General features: G+C 38.5%; 1 protein-coding gene across 1 annotated transcript in view; it reads right to left on the reverse strand.

The window, feature by feature from the left end:
• The window catches only part of GLRA2 (glycine receptor alpha 2), a 145115-nt gene that overhangs the window by 88906 nt on the left and 39658 nt on the right, over positions 1 to 16551 (reverse strand). The window contains exons 4-7 of the mRNA XM_006122811.5: positions 14945 to 15168; positions 7839 to 7921; positions 5857 to 5994; positions 1166 to 1380 (exon numbers count right to left, since the gene is read on the reverse strand). Coding sequence (XP_006122873.1) covers positions 1166 to 1380; positions 5857 to 5994; positions 7839 to 7921; positions 14945 to 15168 — 660 coding nt within the window. The remainder of the gene's footprint in view (positions 1 to 1165; positions 1381 to 5856; positions 5995 to 7838; positions 7922 to 14944; positions 15169 to 16551) is intronic.

The raw sequence follows: 16551 nt of genomic DNA on the forward strand, positions 1-16551 counted from the left end.
GACAATCATTATGCTCTCCGATGAATTGATGCAGAAAAAGGATAAAAAACAAAACCTCTTTTGTTTACACAGACTTTTGCACCAGTTTAACTACATCATCACATCACTAGTTAAATGTCCACAACTTCCTCTAATATGCCCTAAGCATATTAAACTGGGTTTTCAGAATCTCTAAAAAATGTATACACAGTTCTTGGAAAAAACAATGAGGAGACCTGTGGTTATACATTTATGCATCTGATAAAGTGGGCTTCAACCCTTGAAAGCTTATGCCTATATAAATTTATTAGGCTACGTCTAGACTGCATTCCTCTGTCAACAGAGAGATACAAATCAAGTTCATCAAAATTGCTAATGAAGCAGAGATTTAAATATCCTGTGCCTCATTAGCATAAACATGGCTGCCGCTTTTTTCAAAATGGAGTTTTTTCGGGAAAAACAGCAGTCTAGATGTGGATCTGTCAAAAATAAAGCCTTTTTCAACAGATCCTGTATTCCTCAAAAAATAAGGTTTACAAGATCTGTCGAAAAAGGGTTTATTTTTTAGATATTTTTGAGACAGATCCATGTCTACACTGCCTTTTTTTTCGAAAAAACTCCATTTAGAAAAAAGCAGCGGCCATGTTTATGCTAATGTGGTGTGGGATATTTAAATCCCTGCTTCATTAGCAATTTTGATGTGCCTAATCTACATCTCTCTGTCAGCAGAGAGGTGTAGTCTACACACACCCTTAGCCTTTAATGGTCCACACTGCACCGTTATCATGCATTCTATGAGGAATAACGCCTATTCTGAAATAGCTATTTCAAAATAAGGTGTGTGTAAACGCTCCACTGCTGCTATTTTGAAATAGCCCCTCACCAGTGCCACTCTAAGTTATTCCTCCCCAGTGGGCTCTAAATTGAGATAGCATGTCTAAATTAGTGAAGCCTGCTTCAGACTAATTTTGAGGCTTCCCTGCAGTATAGATGTGTTATTTTGAAATAAGCTATTTCAGAATAATTATTCCGGAATATCTTATTTCAGAATAAGCGTGCAGTATAGACATACTACCACAGGACTCCTCATTGTTTTTGCTAAAACAGACTAATATGGCTACGCCTTTGAAACTCCTTGGCAAGATACCAATTAATAAGGAATGTGTATTAAGCAGAGACTCCTTACTTTTGGAAGGGAAGCTCTGGATCCTGAACTCTGAGTAGTCATTGTCAAGACTGTAGTGATGCCCAAAGCGACCCTGGCTGGAGCAGCATCCATGTTGATCCAGAAAGAAACCCAGGACAAAATGACGATCAGCAGGCTAGGAATGTACATCTGGATTAAATAGTATCCCATCTGACGTTCCAAATGAAACTTGACTTCAATGCATGTAAACTTTCCTAGAACATGAAATTGCTTTTATAAATGTTTTTTGCACATTTTGTCTTATTTTATGAGCATAACTTAGCTTCCTGACTACAAGCATATATAAATTTTGCAGCATTCTATCATTATGTTTTAGCTCTAAAAGCAGAGGACTCAGTATTAAAAAGTTGTTCTGGTTAAGCTTTTTGATAACATTGTCATTTGGTTGAGTTGACATCATAATGTTCACTTAAAAGAACAGGTATTTATTTTTCTGACTGAATCTTATTACTTTGAATGCCCTACAAAAGGTCTAATCCCATAAGAAAAACCCACTCCTTTTAAATGAATGAATCCCATTTTGCTTTGGTTGGGTGAACACCACCTCATTCAGAGGTTCTCTCTTCATCTGACCAGTAGATCAGGTATGTGCCTGCATCTAAACATGTGGGACTTCCTCCATCCTTGCTAAACAAAATTATATTGGTACACTTTTTTGGTGTTGGAGAAGAAGCTGTTAAAAACAGACACTCAGCTTTATATCTGGTAACTTGTCACCTTGTTCTGGAGCTTTGTGTGACTTACACAAATTGAGAGATACCACAGCTGCCCACATCCACAGATGTGTCTCAAGAAGCTATACAAATCACCAGTGAGGTTAATTGTGAACTTCTTTAGATGTGTTTTTGACTCTCCTTGAGGTTCCAAGGGTATTTTCTTGGTTCATTTGACTTTCCATCATGACAATTATGGACTTAAAAAAAATGAGGGGAGTCTTGGCGAAAGCCTATCTTAAGGGAGTAACATCTCAATGTGAACTGAATGGAATAATGCTTACTAAATAAAATTATATTGATACATTTTCATAGTGTTGGAGAAAAGGCTGTTAAAAAGCAGAAACTCAGGGCAGGGCACTGGTTTTTTTTGGCTGAATAGATGGTGCTGGACTGCATTATCTCGCCAGGAACAGATTGAAGGGTTAAGTACAATACAGAGAGCATTAGTGTGCCCTCGTCATTCAAGAATTCTATTTTCTGATGTTCTGTGAAACTGCAAGGGCTGAATGAGATAGAGGGTAGGAAATGTGAAAGGGGAGATTGAAACTGAATAATATTGCTGTTATTTCAAAAATTTAAAGTTATAATTTTCTGTGAACATTTAGCATATAAAAATGGTGTCCTTTTCTGTGCTGGGTCCTGATTACATACTTTGAATAGGTTCAAAACTTCAGACTTCAGCCACATCAATCAGCTGGTAACAGGAATCACAGGACACCATGCTGCTTAGTTTTTATGTGGGTGTGAAAAGCAACTGTTTCCCAGTATTATCAATAATAAGAACAAAACCTCTCCATGTGCCTCTGTTTACAGAGTTCTCTATGGATTATTTCTCAGAGGAAAGCCAGTTTTTTTCCCCTTCAGACCAACCACTGCTTTCAGCTCTCCAAACCTGCAAATCTCACAGGATTTTCTGGAGACAAGAGCCATTCATAAGTAGGGGCTCCTTCTAAATGCACAGTGCTTCTCAGCATATTCTGTTATACTGTCAGGACTTTCTCTGCTGGCCTCTGCCCCCAAATCTTCCCTCTGAGCTAGGACTGCCCACCATGTGAAACATAGGTTTGTTAGGAAATGGCTGGACAGAAATTACTCACCCCTCCCCATACTTCCCCCAGCCTGTTTCCCATATTCCACAGCATAGGATTTCAATCCCTTCCACAGTGATTGGGCAGTGAACCACTGTGTTTTCATCTTCTGGCATTTTGGGCCATAAAATTAGAAGCAATTTTTAAGGCAGTGTTGGGTTTGTTTTGTAAACTAAACGATCAAATTAAACAATTGTTTCATTTAATTAAAACTCATGTGACATTAACTGACTGACGGGGGCTGAACCTCTCATGCTGACATAATGAAATACCTATTGTAGATGGGGAGAATTTATATTTAAACCCAGCAGGTGCCAAGAAAACCATTCATAAAAATTACTGAATGCTATCTGCATATCACAGACTCCGAACAGCCAAATTTGGGTCTCAGTAAACTTCCCAGAGGCAGCGTTTCTGCCATTAAGTATGTGCATACATGGTAGGTAGAGAAACAGCTTTCACATATGGAGACTAGCTGTGATATGATATGAGCAGAGAAAACTGTTAAATAATCAATTGTTGACAATTTGAGGCCAGTACTAACAGGGTGTGGTGATGTCAGGCACAGATGTCACTGCTGCCTCTAAAAAATGCCATGAAAGTGCAGAAAGATGGTTCTGTAACATGGCAAAATTACTCAAGTACACCCACAAACAATAGATGAAGAAATCATTTCAGCAATATAAAGACTTCTGTGACACTGACAGACCAGGTCATGTCAGACTGGATTCAGGCCAATTCATTTGTGTATTAGTATAGATCAAAGTGTTTGTTAAATATAGAAGTGTTTGAGGGAACTTACTCTTCCCAAAACCAATGGGGAATTACATGCACAATTTTTTACCTATCTGTATCCTGCTATAATGTGATAGCAAACATTTACATTGTAAATATTCCTGTAACTAAATAACTCATCATACATCAGACGAGCATTGTGGGGCACTAATTAAGGACGTTATCAGAAAAAAATGCTAATTCCAAAGCAAATGGCCATGATGAGTGATGCCCAGAGGTCAGAGATTCAATGTGCATTCCTAAGTCACTGTCATCAAAGGTAAAGCATATGTGGGTAGCACGTCTCTTAAATTCTTTCGTGCGTTGTTCGAAACCAAATACAAGGAAACATAGATAACAAAATAAGTGAAGAATATAGTTTCAAGCTTGAAAGGGCATGATAAATGTCAGTGTGAGCTTAAAGCCCCTATTACAAATAGCAAGTGAAATAGGGAAAACAGGACACTTGTGTTTTATTGATTTCCAAATAACATTTGACAGAATCTATCACTATACATGTTTCAACATATTAATATTTGTAGGGCTTGATTGATATGGACTCCAAAGTCATAAAATAATTTTACTGGAATCAGAAGATGGTTTTAAATGGAGATTAAAATGAAAATCTAATAAGAGATCAACAGAGGAGCGAGACAAAGTTGTATAGTGTTAACAACTTTATTTAACATTCATAGCAAGTGTTTGATTAAATTAATTGAAGAAACAGGAGGAGGTATTAAAATGAATGGAAAATGGGTGAATGTCATTCACTATGCCTATGGCAATATTACTGGCTGATTGAAGTAAGTTAGTGGAGATTATATACAAATATGGCAAAGAATATGGTCTAGAGTTGAATGTGGACAAGGCAAAAGCTGTGGTGAAATACACAGAGCCAAGGGAAATATACAAGATTCCAATGAACAACACAACCATGCAAAAAGTGAGCAAGGTACTTGAGCAGCATAATTACAAAAGTTGAAAGACTGGATACTAAAACCAACACCAGAACAGCAAGAACAAAAGAGACAAGGACTGGGAACCTTTCTTGGGATCAGTGGCTGCTGACCCACAGAAAAATCAGTTGGGGGCTGCACACAAGTAAGAAACAAAACAAAACAAAAAAACAAAACCCTCACTGACATAGCCCCCAACTGACAAGGAGAAAGATACTCCTCACATCCCCTCTTCCTCCCCCCCCCCCCCCCAGAGCCTGGGGGCTCCCAGCCTAGTAGATTTCAAGTGCTCCAGCTCCGTGGTGGGATGGCGGGGGGTGGGAGTGGAGGCTGGTGCAGCAGCACGGGCTCATCAATGCTGGGGGGGGGGGGGAAGCCCTGAGCATTGGGGGCCAGATCCAGGCAATCCAGAGGCCACATCTGGCCCCCCGGGCCTTAGGTTCCCCACACCTGTTACAGGAGAACAACTGATGAGAAGAGACATACGTGTGAATAACAAACAAACTTAAATTATGGCTGTGAAATGTGAACATTCAAGCAATTGATAATAAAGAAACTATAATCTTTCAGATTACATTGTTATAGAAGAAGTATGAAAATATCCCGGAAAGACCACATAACCCAGGAAAATACTGGAGATGATCAGAATTTAGCAAACACTAGTCAGTGATCCTATGAAAAGAAAAAATTGATTTGCAGGGCACATTTTATGAGGTTCAGAGGGTGATGCATATTTATAGGTACTGGAAGTAAAAGGAAGAAAAACAATATCTGGAATGGACAATGTAATATTCTGAACAGATCAAAAGGACTATTAATCCACAAATAGATTAGGAGAGAATCATACAGAATGGGCAACCAGAGTTCCAAACCTCCAGTAATAGCAATTCTACATATGAAAAGTAGGAACAGCCAAATCCAAACTCAACAGAGCAATTCCTGATCTGAACATAAGGTATGAAGCACAGGATTTTACATTTTTAAAGGGAAAGTAACCTTTTAGTGTTCCTGGCCTTCCTGTTTTGCCCAAACCACTCTTTTCAAACACCTGTGTCTAATAAATAAGACTTGGTATAAAACTATTTGTGGACATCAGTAGCAGTCATTATTAATGGAAAAAACAGAAGAGTGCTCACCAGTATTGTAGTGTTTTGTGCAATAACCAAGTTCCTTATCTTCTTTCAAAATAAACTGTGGCAATGTTAAACCTTCGGCAACTTGCACTGGACCATCACTCAGCCACTCAAATATCAGATCATTCATCGTGTACCCAACTAGAATAAGCAAACCACAGTTTATTAGGTGATAGAGTAGAGTTTCAGATGGAAACAAATTACGACTCAGAAAATATCCTCACTTTTGAATGGGCAAACTTCAGTACAGGCATGTCTAATTCATCCATGAGCTGAACTGCAATGATTGTAGTTATCATTAAAACTTTGAAATAGCATGAAATATATAATTGTACTCGAGGCAAAATATTCCACTACAACGTCAAACACATGCTGCATATCTGTTTGGGTGTATTTCTAGTAAAAGTCAATGTTAATAGCCTGTCAAAGATATTACTGTTCATAGTACAAATTATATTTTACTGTAGCTATGTATCAATTTTTGCACTCTTTTATTTTTGTCACTCTGGTTACACAATTCTTACTCTCTACCAATGTGAATATTTCTAGATTACAATATGATGGAGTAAATATATCAATAACAAAATTGAATAATTTCTATTATTCTAAAATATATATTAGAATGAGAAAGGCAGAGAATAGAGAAGACAACGCAGACAAAAAAAGAATGAAAATACAAAAGGACAGGCACTTAAAATACTCCACACTCTTATTTCACTCTAATGCAGTGGTCTTTAACCGCCGGTCCACAGACCATTGCTGGGCTATGAACCACTGGCTTCCGGGCTATGGCACACTGCCAGGCCACACCTATGACTTGACAGACAGGGGCTGCCAGGGGAAGAGAGTAGGAGGCCTCGCCTGCTCTGTGGAGCTCTAGCTGCTGCAGCTCTGCCCCTGCAGCTGAGTTTTTACTCCAGCTGCTCTCCCCCAGCATGGAGCAGCAGCGCAGCCAGGGTGGGACAGACCCATCTGTTGTTTGGGTAGCCACTGAAGGACTGCCAGGGGGCCCTGGCTGCTGACAGAGGCCCCTTGTGAAGATGTATGACCTTCCCGTCTGCCCCATGTGCGTCCCTGGCCCTGGAGGTGGGTGGGAGCATCATGGCTTCTCATGTTGCAGTTGTTCCTGCTTTCCCCAGCTGTTCCAGGTAGGTGGAAGCCACTCTGCCTGGTTCACATGTGGGGCGTGCAGGCTGTGGGGGCTATCTGTGCACATCTCCCTCTTTCCAGGGGTGAGGAATAGAGCAGTGAGGTGGGGACAGAGGGAAGTTTGGGATATCTAACTTGTTTCCCTCTGGGCTGCAGGCAGAACAAAAGTCCTAGCTCACGACATTTGCATGATTACATTTCAAACAAAGTTTACATAGGTGTTAAAGGCTCAAGGTAAGAAAGGAAAGGATTATTTTAACATAATTTTTTTTAGTGTTGTAGATATCTGCAAACTTTCATCCATTACAATGACGTGTATTGTGTGTGTTCAGATGCGATGAAAAAAAAAAATTACAATAATGAATATGCAAATAAAATGTTACCAGTCTGCCAAAAGCTCATGAATGGGTTTGCGGGTCCACAGTATAAATAAGTTTGGGAACCACTGCTCTAGTTATACAGCAGTATTGTATCTCACTATGCAGATTACAGATTAGAAAGACTTTCTGGAGGGATTATCTCTGTTGTAAATCACAATAGTGAAGCTGTGAAATTTGATTTTAAAAAAGCAAAATTCTTCCCTATTAAGTCACTTGGGGCATGTCTACACTAGGAAATTATTTTGAAATTACTTATTTTAAAATAATAACTTGCAAAATAACTATTATGAAATAAGTGTTATTCCTCATGGAAAGCAGAAGTTATTATTTCAAAATTACCTGCCCCTTATTTCAAAAAATCAGGCTTGGTAGTGTGGCTGCCCTACATGTTATTTTGAAAAAATAGGAGTTATTTCAAAATAGTGCTGTACTGTAGACCAGGGGTTGGTTACTTACAGCTTTCTAGTTGCATTGTACAAGTCTGAACATCCATAGGAAAATTCTTCAAATCCATTGGACACGATAAGGTTAATGTTAACCTAAATATAGGCAAGAAAGTAAAGTACTGTTAGAAGTCTTTGCGAGTTAATCCTAAGTACAAAATGTATAGTTCAACAATGTTAAAAGTGAAGCAGTTAAGCTTTAAAGATGCAGGTGTTTAGTCCTTCATCCTCATCCTCTTTAGTGATTTGAGACAAGTCCTGCAACAGTGTCAGAATTCTAACTTGTAAGGTAGAGAGCCCAAAAGAAAGCAAGATGATCATTAAGTGCAGTGGTTTACTATTCCAGAGCCAGCAAAGATAGCAGGGCATGCCAATGTGTTATTGTACAACCTGTATGTTTTACTGATAACAATGAACCCAAACAAAGTAGCATCTTGAACTGTCGGTTATCCCCCCCTAGGATTTTTAACTTGTGTTGGCTCTGTTATTCGTGGGGGAGCAGCAAATGGGGAAAACACAGTCACAGGGATGTTTTAAAACAGAACGTGTAATGTGTACAATGCTGAACCCATCATCTTTACCACAGTCCTTGGAAAAATAAAACAATAGCAGAAGGCTAAATCTGCAACATTAAACACAAAGGCCTGGTCTACACTAAACGAGAAGGTCAATGTAAGATACTCAACTTACATAGCTAAATTACATAGCTGGAGTCGATTTATCTTAAATCTCCATCCACACAGCGGGGCTGTATCTACACTGCACCTCTTTTCTGGAAAAGGGATGCAGATTAGACACATCGGAATAGCAAAATCCGCGGGGGATTTAAATATCCCCCGTGGCATTTGCATTAACGTGGCTGCCGCTTTTTTCCGGCTTGGGGATAAGCCGGAGAAAAGCGCCAGTCTAGACGTGATTCTCTGGAAAATAAGCCCTTTTCCGGAGGATCTCTTATTCCTACTTCAAAGGAACTAGGTTTCCTAGTTCGAACTACCTAGTTCGTGCCCCGTGTAGCCGCGCTGCACGGGGTTCGAACGAGCGAGGTTTTAAAAATGGCGGCGCCCCGCTTATGCAAATGAAGCCCGGGAAATTCAAATCCCGGGCTTCATTTGCAAGTGCGGTATGCCTACATTACCCCGCTAGTTCGAACTAGCGGGGTAGTGTAGACATACCCTGAGAAACTAACAAAAATATATACAGTATCATGAGCTTTTTTGAGCAAAACCCACTTAAGCTCATCTCATGTGAAGAAATGGATTTTGCCCATGAAAGCTTATGATGATAGAGACTTTATATATATATATATAAAGTCTCTAAGGTGCCACAGAACTAATCCTTGTTTTTAAAGTTACAGACCAACATGGCTATCTCTCTTAGATTTTAAACATCTTGGTTTTATGTACAGTAAAACCTGGGAGTGAGCAAAAGTGGTCTCTTATAAGAGGTGGTCTCTCTTCAAAGATTTGCACACCACAGACCAAAGGTATTCTGTGGGCCTATGCAAGTAGTTGCTCATGACAGGTGTGGTCTCTAGGGCAGGTTTTATTGTATTTGAAATCAGTGTTAATTTTTGTAATCAGGTTCACGGGAAGATGAATCTGACAAAATGGCTAGATTTATGTATGAATCAGGTACAGGTCTGAGGTTTACCTTGTCCCTATAGTTCTGGGTGGATTTAAGAATACCTATTGGTTCGAGTGCTATTTGTATTATGAGTACATAGTCCCTCTACAGTAGGTAGGCTATGTATCAAAATGATAAAAATAATTTTAAGTGGGCCCACTGTATGAAGGTGCTGTACTTTAATGAGCATTTATCCACTTTATTACTCTCAGACTGTGCTTTCATTAATTCAGGAAGGTCCTTCAGGCTCATATGGAGGGCTTTGTTTTTAAGCAGAGAACACCAAATGTTTATGCTATTTTGCTTAGGAAAACTGAATTATTTTTCATGTGCTAGATAAAAAGCACCCGAAATTTCCCCAGAGAAAACAGGAGCCTATGCTATCAGAGCTTTGCTTCCCCAAGGAAATGCCACCTGGACAATATTATTTTGGTAGGACTGGTCAAACCAATAAAATGAGAGAGGAGTGTTCACAGCATTCACTGCTTCTCATGTAGCAAACAGTGGTGTTAGTAATAATAATGACCTCTCTCCTCCCACTCTCTGTTAATCTCCCATGACAAGACAATGCTGCTAGTGAAGTCAAAATCCTCTTAAATCCTAACATTAGATTATACAATAAATTGAAGTAATCAAATGCAAGCACAAAGATTCATACCTTATTTTAGCTCTGTGGAATATTCTCCAAGTTGGGCTGGCTATTGTAATTTAACTACCACATGCCAAATCCTCAATTGGTATAAAAAGGCATAGCTCCATTAAAGTACATTTTATACCAACTAAGAATCTGACCCCAAGACAATCTTAGAACATGCATACCTAAATCAGATGACTGTTTGTGCTGTGCCACCAGCTTTTACAGTGGCCAAAGTAAACAGCTCTCAGAGGCTATTTCAACCCCGTCCCCATGCCCTGTAGGGACAGGAAGGAAAAGAAGGAACTATGTTGTAGTACAGCCTGTGACTTTGCTCAGAGCCACCCCATGCCCTACTGCCCTCTAGGCTTTTGAACCTACTTCCTGTACCATGAACCTTTGGCACAGTAGATGACACCTGTTCCACTGCCACAGGAACCTCTGCAGTTGCAAACAAAGGGTCTGGATTTGCTTCTAACTTTTTAGCTGTTTTGTTTTTTCTTCATATAGGACAAAGGACACAGGTACAGAGGAGACTATTCAATGATTGCAGCTTCATTCATTGTGGCTAGTGCATTTCCACTAGCACAAACTTACCTGCTTTGTAGTGGGAGGTCCAAAATGCTCCAGGGAAAATACTCCAGGGCTAGAGATTGCTTTTGCCTCTAAGTATCTTGTATGTTGTAATCTTTATTATTCAAATTATGCTTAGAAGGATTAGATTTTTATGAGTAAATGCTGATTTCACTGTATACACACAAACTGATGAAAAAATATTTCCATTGCTAATAGGTATTTACAGATAGGCAATATGAGAAAATGTCATTTGATGAATTATTAGAGTTTGATTTAGATCTATTTATTATGTTTATTTTGACAATTAATGTTGTAACCGTTTTAAAGCTTTAACGTTTTTAATCTTATCTTTTACTATAAAAGAATAATTATTGTCTTCCCCTATAAGTCCACCAACTGAAAATTGAAAAATGATTAAAAATGCTTAAACCCCATAATTTTGCTCAACTAGTGACAATTTGAATGAATACAATTAAAATGTGCTGAAAATAAATAGTGATCTTTTCCTTTGAAAGTATTTTTAAAAATTGAATTCTGACAAGTCTCATCATAATATAACGAAAAACTTGTGCAGGGGGTTGAGCATGAGCAGTTTCTCCTGGCATGCAGCACAATTGCCATAGTATGAAAGAGAAAAAGAACAAGAAGGAAAAAAGAGGCAATTCAAAGAAAGAAGTTGGAAAATTAGACTTGATTGTGCTTTGGACTGTGATCTCCTGAATCTCACTAGGTAAAGCACCTGGTTCACAACTTGTACTCCAGATGTATTGCCATTTGTATCTATATAGAGCATCTCTGTGGGCTGGGAGAGCCAGGGTTGTTGCGGTGGAGTGAGAGTGGAGCAGAGGCTGGGTGGAGTCTGCAGTAGTGGCTTTGCCCTGAGTCCTGCACCTGGGAAAGAGGTAGCCTCCTTTCCACCTGGGATGGCCCTGAGTATGGAGGGTACAGAAGTAGGGTTCTTTTGCATAAACAGAAAGGAGTCAACACCAAGCCTGATTCTTCTCCATCCCACGGTGTTCTATGAGCATTGTTTCTTTTTATACACTCTCTACACCAACACCCTGTCCCTGTTCTCTGCCCTTCTCCATAATAGCATTTTACATTTGGATCAAGGTCAGGACACATGACCATAAAGAGGCAAGAGCTTAACTAGTTACACCTCACCCAGCACAATGAAGACCAACAAAACAGAGATAGCTAATCTGAAAATGGGTGTAGCTATTTTGAAATATTTTGAGTACTTTCTTAGCCAGGTCCTCAGTGTAACCATACAGATACTCTAACCAGAGCTGGGTGGAGAAGGGAGAAAGAATGGTAAACAGTTTTTAAAAATCTCTTCCCCTATATTTCTTTCCAAGGCAATTCCAAATAGCTCTTTCCTAAATAACACAACAAACTGTCATCCTCTCATGCTTTTAAAGTGTGACTATCCGCTTGATAATTTACTCTGTATGGAGAAGACTTCACTTAGTCTCTTGGATTCAAGGTTAGGTGCATCACATTCTGCATCAAGCTGATATGTCTGCAACCACTCGGTAACATGAGCATAACAGTGTGTGTGTGGGGAGGGGGCAGCTAACGTGGCAAGGAAACCCTTGCACCTTCCTGCACCTCTTTCTGCCACCTGCATGTTGCTAAATAGCTGATCTGAGCTGGTGAGAGGTGGGGAAGGATTTGATAGGGGCAGGGAACTGCCAGTGGTTACTGTCCACCCACTATCTGTTTTCTGTGGGTGCTCTGGCCCAGAGCATCCATGGAGACTGCACCTATGGTCTGTGCTGACCAAATTGTGATAGAGAAAACATGATCTACGTCCCAAAGTACTTAAATCTATACTGATCATGACACAAAAAGCAAATGAAGATATAACAAAATGTACTGTGGGAAACAGGCCATGGGAAGAGAAGATAGGATTTCAACAAAGTCAAGAGATTGCTTTGGCCCAGATGCTGAAGAACTGCAATCCAAGTTACAGAGTACCTCTGCTTATGGTGAAGTTGTTCTGTGGATGTGACTTTATTGTATCTATTGATTGTAACTGCCAGAAGACATTTCATACCTGCAGAACAAAGGGCAGGATTTGTCTCTTAGGGCACACAACAAAATAAACTGCCTGTCTCTGTGGTGAACCATCTTGTTGTATTCCTAAATACTTTTACTGTTATTTTTACATTTACTGTTAGAATGTTACCAATGCAGTAGGTAGGAAGACCAGACAGAATAGAAATGTCTGTCTTCTTAGTCAATGCATATTGGAAATCATTCCACTTTTATTTTAGAGAAAACATGTTTATGTTTATTTCAGATTAACTTTCTCATAATTTCATGAAATCTACAAACATATGATAGAATAGCCTGAGACATAACTCTAAAGTCATATCTGTAAAGTGCTTTGAACATTGAAGTGTAAAAAAACCTACATATGATTATTATAATTATGGTAGAGAAAATGGAATAGCAATTACAACCATGGCTTCCTAATACAATGGGACTAACTAGCCAATGCAGATCTTCAGTTTTATTCCAATGTAACATCACTAAAGTCAATTGAGTTATGAAGTTATGGAATGATCAATCAAGACCAGTATATGGAGCATAGAGTCAAACAATTATTTTTTAATTGCTTCTAATTGGTAACTCTCTTCAAACAGAGGTTATGTTCACTATCAATTTTATTAATGTGTAAACTGCATGCTGTTGTGTTGTACAAGCACCAGGTACAATATATGGTAATGCTGTGCAATGAAAATGAGACACAATACACTTTCCCTTAGCACAAAAGATTACTTGTGTTTACTCTATTTCAAATTAACTTACAGTTAGTTTGTGAATTTTACAAATATGATATGACAGCTTGAAATATTACTTTTGCAGCATGGACAAATGTCAGGAAAATTATCCATCTGTGCTCAGACTGGCACCCAACTGCACTGTTGCCTCCAGTAAGATGGTGTCTGATGTCACTCAAATGAACAGAAGCATTCATTTCTTTCTTGAGATTAAATAACGGATATTTGTACGTGACAGAATGCTTAATGTATGGTATAGCTCTCTGTGAGTTCTGTTTTCACCCTGGCGTACTGCTGTTTTTCTCCCCCTTTAACGATATAACCATTTCAAATTTTGCCCACTGAACAGTTATGTTATCTATCAACCCATCCTCATAGAATGCTCCTCATAGAATGCACAGAATTTCCATGGGAATTAAGTAAATTGAGTAGGCATAATTTTTTGTCCGCTGAAAATCTACTTTCTCATTAAATAGAACAACAATAATCTAGTCTTAAAAATCTGTGCTTCTGTAAAGCTTAAGAATGCCCAGTCAGAAATATACCCATGCTGTGAAATATCTCACTGTCCTACAGCCCTTACATATAATAGCTCCCGCTACAGATACTACAAATTTTGTTCAGGTTCATAAAGAAGAAACTGCTCATCAAGCAGCTAGTTACGCATCTGAAAGAATGTATACATTCTATACGCCTACCACTGCAAAAAAAGACGTCTGCAGGAATTCAGAAATTATGATTAACTTCTGTAATAATAGTAATAGAGTGCTTTACATCTTCAGATCCCATTACAAGTGTTAAGCAGTTCATCAAATAAAAGTGCACACTAACCTGCATGTCAAATGAGTGCTGGAGATTGTTTGCTGCAGCCAATTCTTAAGCAATGCAGTTTTTACCTCTCTATCATTCAGATTCCCTGCGTGTGTCCCATTTCATAAGGTCACATCAAGTTATGTTGCGTCAAATAGCATTTATTAATGAAGCCTAAACTCAATCAGTGTGACATATACACTATATTACATTGCACTTTGTATCAAAAATAAAAAGCAATTCCACTAACTTTTAAATGCATGCAAAGGCCAGCAGATATATAGGTGATTTTCATACTTATTCCAAGCCAAGTTGTTACATGGCAGGAAGGACTTCACTTAAGAGGCTCTTCCACCATTTAAAATAACCCTTTCCCTTTACTTTGAAAATTCTGCCCACATAAGACTGGAAGATTTTTTTCCCCTCCTAGTAAAAGAGTAATGCCAATTGGTGATCATGGGAATGACTGATGCACACAATAGGATACTAGACCCATTCATTCTTCAGAATGGCTAGGAGATACTGATGTGCCACTCATATTCTAATTTGTGAAGAGGTAAAATAGATTTTCTTTCTATTCTGCTAAGCTTATGTCTCAATAAAGTATACAAAATGGGCAACAAAAATGAACGACAAGTGTGGCCTATCTCAAAGCAAAGTGACATGCGTAAAAAAAAACTGGTTCACCTGATACTGTACAGCACTTTCCCAGTCTTAGAAATCCTCAGCAACTTGTTATCTGTGGTAACATCATGGAAGTTTGCACCTTTCTCATTGGCAAAGAATAAATCAGGCTTCCAAATGGAGTCTAACATAGATGGATCCAAATCCAAGGAGTCATCGGGATATTCACTGTAAGCGAGGCGTGAGTCATTCCACTGTTGTCTCAAAAAGATGTTCACTCTGTAGTCCTATGGAAATGTCATGCACAAAAGTCAATCCCTTGCTGAGGTGGAGAGATTCATTTTAACTTTCCTGATGTTCACAATCATTTTAGGTTCAGTAGTGTACCAATGATGTAATTACTCTTTCTTTTGAATTAGAGGACTGCACAGGTACATTTTCCAAATCAAAACCAATAGTTCCTTTTCAGCTGATGAAGATAATATTCACTGTAACCATAATAATAAGTACAACCCCCTATGCAATACTTTGGATTAGCATGAAATGTCAAAGTATTACTATCTGTACAATGTACAGTAATCACAGTGTAAAATAAAAAAGTATCAAAATCTCAGGGAGGAACTTAACTAAATCATTCACAATCTGTAAATCAACAGATTCTAATGCTTCAGGGGACGGATGCTAATTCCATGGAAGACGATTATGTGATAGGAGAAATTATATCTCCATCATTTCCCATTCATAACCCTTGCATACCTATAATATGTTTTTTTTCATGTGCTCTCTAATTCTATGCTCCTTCTCCAGTGTTTTTCTATTTATCTTTATGCTAATTGCATTCTTCTGCCCAGTAACCTTTTAATTACAACTGGGAAGATAGCGATTATTAAATGGTTCATTTAGAGTCAACTTCAGTACTGTGGCAAAACTGGCCATTAATGTTATAACAGCATTTAGGTCCTGATCCAAAGCTAATAGAAAAAACTTTCACACTGTCTTACATATTCTGAGTTTATCATTCCTACTGAGTTCCTATGCTCAGCAAATTCAGGTTTGGCATTTCTGGCTTTACTGCTGTTATACATTTAAATGACATTGAACAACCCACATTTAACTGCCCTGAGAATAGCTTATCAGAAATCCATATAATTCATCTTGGATATTTTAGTTTCAAGGAATATTAAAATGATTATATTATCTGATGGAAAAAAAGAGGTTAATGAAAGGGACTCAAAATAATTCCATCCTCTATACAAAAAATCCTGTATTTAGGATTTGTTCTGCAGTAGCGCGAATATAGGAAAATGACAAAGATATACTTTTGACTTGGAAAATGTATAAGTTGACATTTGTTTAGTTAGGCCACTGGATTGCACAGTCCAAAGAGTTTATCATCATTGAAAAGAAATTTAATATTCTCCCTATGAGTAGCAATGCAATAAGTTAATTGCCAAATATGCAAGCTCTGATGAATAAGCCCCTCCAAACTTAAGAGTTTCCCAATGTTCATTCACAAGGCTCACGGTGAATAGTGTGCTGCTGAACTGAGAAAACATTTTAAATGGCTCCAAGAACAGGGACTGAGGAAACTTCTGAAACCACAGGATAATGTTTTGTGATTTCATTAGAAACATGATTTTTAAAATTTTTTTGTCTGTGTGGGAAAGAAC

Source organism: Pelodiscus sinensis, chromosome 1 (genome assembly GCF_052426305.1).
Source record: "Pelodiscus sinensis isolate ZL-2025 chromosome 1, ASM5242630v1, whole genome shotgun sequence".
NCBI classification, from domain to species: Eukaryota; Metazoa; Chordata; order Testudines; family Trionychidae; genus Pelodiscus; species Pelodiscus sinensis.